A 7500-nucleotide genomic window follows, 5' to 3' on the forward strand; every position below is an offset into this window, starting at 1 on the left:
TATTTTATTAGATGATCTTGTCATTTTAGAAAAAAAGTATCATAGGTGTGATCTTTTTTTTTTAAACAAAATTCTTGTTTGTAAATTGTTCTTATCTTTTTCAAATAAAGTCTTGTATATTAATGGTGGCAGTACTAATAATAACGATACTGGAGTGATGATAAATATAATGATAATACAAATAATCTCTCTCTCTCTCTCTCTCTCTCTCTCTCTCTCTCTCTCTCTCTCTCTCTCTCTCTCTCTCTCTCTCCATGAATGCACATGTATAGATACATATATTCCATGGCTTTTTTGGGGGGGGGTATGTATACGTATTAGGTGAGGGTGTGTAAATTTGCGATCTCTCTGAGGGGATTTCTGAAGGCCATACCCAAGGATATATTCTATTGGCCTACAGTTGCATAAGCATTATCAAAATTGCCTTCCGCAATTTCAGAGCGTGGACGATGATGTTGCATTTTATTCTATAAGATTAACCTGAACATTTTTTTTTTGCACTGTTCCTTCAAAATGCCATAATTATTCTTTTTAGGGCCTTCTGATTACCATGGTAATTTTTCTTCTTTTGTTGCTTCAGAACCTTGTGATGTCATATTTGATATTTCTGGATCTTGTGTTACTGTTTTGCTTAATGTTTATGGGATTCGTATGGCTGACGTATGATAATTCTTTGGGGTTTGCTGTAATTGGGATTTGATATTTGTAGGTCTTGCGTAGTTTTAGTTGATGCCTTAGGGACTTTTAGTTGATATATTTGAAGATATGATGCTGCTAATTTTGATGTTGCTGACCCTTGTGCTATTATATTTGAGGTATCTGAGAACAGGGGTGCTGTTTTTATACTTCTGGGAATTTTGTTGTTCTCGTATTTGGTTTTTCTGGTACTTGTGTTGTTGTATTTTATTTTTCTGGTACTTGTGTTGTTGTATTTGATTTTTCGGGAATCGTGCTGCTGTTATGATTGATCCTTCTGAGTCATAAGTGGTTACAGAGGATATAGGTGAGACTTGCATTATTGTGCTGGATGATTGATTGTCTTTGGTGTGTCTGAGACCTGTGTTGCTGTTTGAATATTTGTGATACTGATTTCGTTGAATTTGACATTCAGGGGACTAGTTTCATTTTGTGGGATATTTCTGAGACTTGTGTTGTTTTATTTGGAATATCGATGACTTTCGGTTTCATATCTAGGATATTTTAGACTTGTTTCTGTGACTTGCGACTTTTGCTACACTTGATCTTTCTCAAGCTATTGTTACAATTGATTTTCTGTAATTTATTTGGTTGTATTTGGGAAGTGTGAAATTCCTGTTGTTGTATAGGATATTTCAGGGACTTTTATTATTTTCTCTAATCAATGTTTTTGCGATATGTATAATTGCTGTAGTTGACATTTTTGAAACTGCTATTGTTTTATTTGAAGTGAACTTATGCTATTGATGCCCACAAGAAGCATAGTCTCAAACCTGAGACGAATTTGAAAAAGAGACAAGAGTGACAGAAACAAGTAAGACAACAGGTAACTGACAAATCTTCACTTCCTTTCGGAGATGTGTGGAGCAGGGATGGCAAGCATTGTCATCGTCACAAAGGAAGAAAATGCCATCAACAAACGCAATGGATTGTCTGGATGCAGTGTCCTCATGTTGCCACGAGGACGTTGACACTAATATTTGTACACGCCAGGGATGCAACTACTGATGGTAGAAAGTTTATTATCTTTAAGGCCAATGACACGGACGTGCTAAGCATAGCAATATCTGTGCTGCCATCCTTACAGGAAATAGGCCTCGAGAAAATGTTAAATGCCTTTGGCAAGTAGTCATGATTAGATGGATTTCAGTCCATGAGGTAGTTTCTGTAACAGGACTTGAGAAAGATAGAGGAATCCCATACCTTCATGCATTCACTGGATGTGACGTCGTGTCTGCCTTCCGTGGGCGAGGGAAGAAATCTGGATGGCAGACTTGGAACGTATTTGATGATATCTGAAACATTCAATTATCTCAGTCAGCATCTGTCATTGATTCGCGATCTTGACCTGCAGAGACTGGAGAGATTCGTTGTCCTCATGTTCGACAGATCAAGCACAGCTGCTAGTGTGGATGAAGTAAGACTAGTTCTCTCTACCTGCAAGCAAAGGCGATACAATTCAAGTCCACCAACAAAGGTAACCCTCAGGTTGGATCACCTGGAGTCGGGCAACCATCCCCAATACAGACACGAACTCTCTTGATGAATGAGGAGGTGGGTGTGGATACAGAGAGGCGAGACAACACTACCTCCTATTAACGTGAGCTGTTGGGAATTAGCAAAGTGTTCCTGTAAGAAAGGCTGCAAAGGAAGATACTATTGCATACAGTCCGCATTCCTCTGCACATCACTCTACACCCGCCTATGTGAGCAGTAGCAGCTACAGGACCTATGGCAGGTTTGAAAAGTATGGTACAAATCTTACAAAAGGAAAAACGGGTGCCATCTTGAATATTCAATTACCAATACGACTCGATTTGATTAGTGTGACACGACGAATAAGTGTGCTAATTTGATGGTTGTATAATAATTTTCATTATTCCTACTGTTATCTCCTACAGTATACAGCCTGATTCCCCTATAGTGATAATACAAGTAGCTGTGGTCACTCATCCGAGTGAAAAGTCGTGCTATTGTCTTTAATTAAGGATTCAGGATTTCCTTCAAGCAGAGAATTGTTTGATTTGCGGAACCCACAAAAGTTTTCATTTTGAAGGCAATGCATATCTTCGGGGAGGAAGGTTGCAACGATAAACCTCGGAAGTACCTTGTAGTGAATCAGCAGATTAATACTGGAAATCCGGAGCAGGATTTTAACTACGCAAAAAAGAAAAAAAAATCGCAAATAATTTCTGAAGTTCTTAAAGATATGATTAATATCTTTATTCAACTGAAAGCGCAAATGAAAAATTCATTCTTCTTTCGTTCATTATTTTTGAAACTCGCCACAAATTATTTTCTCTTTTGTGTTAACAAACAATATTAATAAAAAAAACAGATAAAGCTATTTCTGTCAGCAGAATTATACATTATCGGATAAAAATTAAACAAATTATCCATACCAATACTTCGCACAATTTCGGGTTTGTTTTTATCATATCATAATTAACGACAAAATTTGCTATGTTAATATTTTATGCTCAAAATGTGAATGTGGTTCTGCCATCATATGAATCATAGACCCGCTGCGTTGCTCTTATCTTCTGATTTGGGCAGGAAATTAATGAAAAGATTTCAAACGGCCCTGAGAACTCTAGCTGAAGTTTAATGTTTAAGCGTTTTCTTCTCTTGTTAAAACTATTCTTTAACCAGTTACCGTAGTCTTGGATTATGTTTCATGTGGATAGGGTTAATGTAGTCTGTTTTTTTTTCTTATGAATTACATTTAACTAGACTTATCAAGGAAAAATATAGCTGTGATATTGTAAATTGTGTAAATTCATAAGCCAAGTTAACCGTTTCCCACCAGTTTGTATTTACTTTTGAAGCATTTATAACGGAGTTCTCTAACATTCGTTTAGAAGGGAGGGAGAAGAAGAGAGAAAATGAAAAAAAATAAATATTAAGTTTAGTAGATGATAGAAATGAGACTGATCCTTCACACCAGTCTTTTCTCGCTAGCAATCAATTTTATTTTACTTAAACAAAAACACACATATACGTATGTATAAATATTCATTTAGATGTTAAATAGATAATACAGGGGTCTTTCAGCGTCTCTCTAAACTATGAAAATATGTTCCAAACTAATGAGATGCAAATTCATGGATAAGAACTATCTGGTTGTTTTGTTGGAGTAGGTTGTAAGTTGGCCAGGGCACCAGCCACCTGTTGAGATACTACCGCTAGAGAGTTATTGGATCCTTTGACTGGTCAGACAGTTCTACATTGGATCCCTCTTTCTAGTTACGGCTCATTTTTCCCTTGCCTACACAAACACCGAATAGTTTGGCCTATTCTTTCCACACTCTTCTCTTTCCTCTTACACCTGACAACATTGATATTACCAAAACAATTCTTCTTCGCTCAAGGGGCTAACTACCGCACTGTAATTGTCCAGTGGCTAGTTTCCTTTTGGTAAGTGTAGAAGAGACCGTTTAGCTATGGTAAGCAGCTCATCTAGGAGAAAGACACTCCAATATAAAACTATCAACCATTATTCTCTAGTCTTGGGCGGTGCCATAGCCTCTGTAGGCTACTATAGTTTTCCACTCTCTTGAAGTAGTGTTGTCTAGCATGAGGTTACGCTCAGGCACGTTATTCTATCTCATTTCTCTTTCTTTTTTTATTTTTTATATGAAATGTTTATTTCAGTGTTAATACTGTTCTTAAAATATCTTATTTTAATTGTTCATTACTTCTCTTATAGTGTTTATTCCCTTATTTCCTTTCCTCACTTAGCTCTATTTCTCTGTTGGAGTCTTTAGGATTATAGCATCCTGCTTTTACAATTAGGATTGTAGCTTAGCTAATAATAATAATAATAATAATAATAATAATAATAATAATAAGCAACCACCCACTTCATTTCGCCTACAAATGCCATCGGAAAGGGCATTTTAATGCCATTACCTCATTACATCCTTAAAGGATAACTAAAAATAAGAGTAGGGATGCAGAATAAATAAGGATTGTTATAAAGAAACAGCTGATCCAGATCGTTTAAGAAAACCCTAAACTCGGGCACACTATTCTATCTTACTGGGAAAACACTAAGCTGAAACATAAGTCAGAAATTGATTGTGGGCTGACGTCATTTTTTTAATGATTTTTGCACGTTAACTGGCTGTTAAGGTAGGCCTACTATACTAAACTGATATATCGATATAAAATGGATACATGTCCTTATGTCCGACTGATTTTATTGAATATTGATGAAAGCTAGGTAATATAGCGAATAGCGGTGCCGTAATAAAATAAGAGAAAGAATATAAGTGTATAAGAATCTATGAAAATTTTGCAAAATGCAAATCAATTGTTTAAATATCGGGCGCTGATGAAGATGGATTACCACTCTCTCATGTACACTTGTTTAAACGAGAAGATGAGACATGATAAAGAATAAACTATCTATTACATTTTGATAAATAATAAGAAGACTCAGTCACTTGGCCGTTTCCCAGGTATTTGAAATATCTAAATTTTTCTTCCTTCTTTTTGAGAGAACTTAACTTCATAACTTTCTCCGCTTGAAATACGGATTTATACGGCAAAGCTTCTGACGGGTTCTTTCAAAACAAGTTCCCCTCGCTCTAAATTTCTCACGATTATTCTTTAACGTTGCTTAAATTTTTTTTCATTTATTTTATCATATTCGTCTCATTTTTTCTTTCGTAAGAAATCAGCCTTCGTTATCTGTATTTTTACCTTGGGCATTTAACTTTTGGACAACGTTGGTTTTTAAACACTCGTCTCGTTCTAATTCCCAAAATTAACTTGTCCATAAAAGCAGCCTATTAAAACAATACGATATGAAAAGCTCATTTCTTTCATATATAAATCACTGCAATGATAATAAAGATAACAATATATCTTCTCTCAAGAGAGAAAAATATATGTTCTCTCAAGAGAGAAAATTATATCTTCTCTCAAGAGAGAAAATTTTATCTTCTTTCAAAAGAGAAAATTATATCTTCTCTCTATAGAAAAATATATCTTCTCTCAAGAGAGAAAAATATATGTTCTCTCAAGAGAGAAAAATATATCTTCTCACAGGAGAGAAAAATATATCTTCTCTCAAGAGAGAAAAATGTATGTTCTCACAGGAGAGAAAAATATATCTTCTCTCAAGAGAGAAAAATATATGTTCTCACAGGAGAGAAAATTATATATTCTCTCAAGAGAGAAAATTATATCTTCTCTCAAGAGAGAAAATTATATCTTCTCTCAAGAGAGAAAAATATATGTTCTCACAGAAGAGAAAAATATATGTTCTCTCAAGAGAGAAAATTATATCTTCTTTCAAGAGAGAAAATTATATCTTCTCTCAAGAGAGAAAATTATATCTTCTCTCAAGAGAAAAATATATCTTCTCTCAAGAGAAAAATATATCTTCTCTCAAGAGAGAAAAATATATGTTCTCACAGGAGAGAAAAATATATCTTCTCCCAAGAGAGAATAATATATTTTCTCACAGGAGAGAAAAATATATCTTCTCCCAAGAGAGAAAAATATATGTTCTCACAGGAGAGAAAAATATATCTTCTCCCAAGAGAGAAAAATATATCTTCTCTCAAGAGAGAAAAATATATATTCTCACAGGAGAGAAAAATATATCTTCTCCCAAGAGAGAAAAATATATGTTCTCACAGGAGAGAAAAATATATCTTCTCCCAAGAGAGAAAAATATATCTTCTCTCAAGAGAGAAAAATATATATTCTCACAGGAGAGAAAAATATATCTTCTCCCAAGAGAGAAAAATATATGTTCTCACAGGAGAGAAAAATATATCTTCTCTCAAGAGAGAAAAATATATGTTCTCACAGGAGAGAAAAATATATCTTCTCTCAAGAGAGAAAAATATATGTTCTCACAGGAGAGAAAAATATATCTTCTCCCAAGAGAGAAAAATATATGTTCTCACAGGAGAGAAAAATATATCTTCTCTCAAGAGAGAAAAATATATATTCTCACAGGAGAGAAAAATATATCTTCTCCCAAGAGAGAAAAATATATGTTCTCACAGGAGAGAAAAATATATCTTCTCTCAAGAGAGAAAAATATATGTTCTCACAGGAGAGAAAAATATATCTTCTCTCAAGAGAGAAAAATATATGTTCTCACAGGAGAGAAAAATATATCTTCTCTCAAGGGAGACAAGTGTTTAATATCTTCTGGATTTTCTATTGATTATGGCGTACATACAAGTATGACTGGCAGGAATAATCCAGTGGTTAAGGCTAACCTTCAAACAGTAATTATTAGGGAAACTTTTCAATAACCTTAAATTTCTCAGATCATTCAAAAAAGTTTTTATTTCTAACAAACCATAATTGTATAAGTTTCATTTTCACCAATAAATACTTCATTTATGATTTAGATTGAATATTTGCTTACGACTTATGTAAATGTCGAGTTAACAATAGTTATATGGAAATGATTCTTTTATTATGAATTGTCATACATTTTATTGATAAAAAAAACTTATCCAGTTTGTGGTTTCATTTAATACATATTTCGAGTTGCAGAAATGTCTGTAAGCCATTCCTTCACGGAATGATATCGTTTAATATTTTATCTACAGTATATAATATCAATCTATTTTCCACTCCTCCCCCCCCCACCACTCCCTTGATGGAAGTCCATGGAATAACGAAACGACTAGCGAGAAATCCGGATGACCTTCGAATGGAAATGATCTATTAACTCTCAGTGCATGACTTCGTCTTGAATGCGGGACAATAAGGCAAACAAACAAATATTATTTACATGCTCTTCAAGTTAAATGGAGCACGGAATACATT

The 7500-nt window shown here is 34.3% G+C and overlaps 1 protein-coding gene across 1 annotated transcript in view; it reads right to left on the bottom strand.

The window, feature by feature from the left end:
• Positions 1-3798: 3798 nt before the first annotated feature.
• Positions 3799-7500, bottom strand: part of LOC137644533 (myosin-2-like) — a 68328-nt gene continuing 64626 nt past the window's right edge. Inside the window, exon 5 of the mRNA XM_068377500.1 lies at positions 3799-3864. Within this exon, the coding sequence (XP_068233601.1) occupies positions 3799-3864 (66 nt within the window). The remainder of the gene's footprint in view (positions 3865-7500) is intronic.

This window comes from Palaemon carinicauda, chromosome 7, assembly GCF_036898095.1.
Source record: "Palaemon carinicauda isolate YSFRI2023 chromosome 7, ASM3689809v2, whole genome shotgun sequence".
Taxonomy (NCBI): Eukaryota; Metazoa; Arthropoda; class Malacostraca; order Decapoda; family Palaemonidae; genus Palaemon; species Palaemon carinicauda.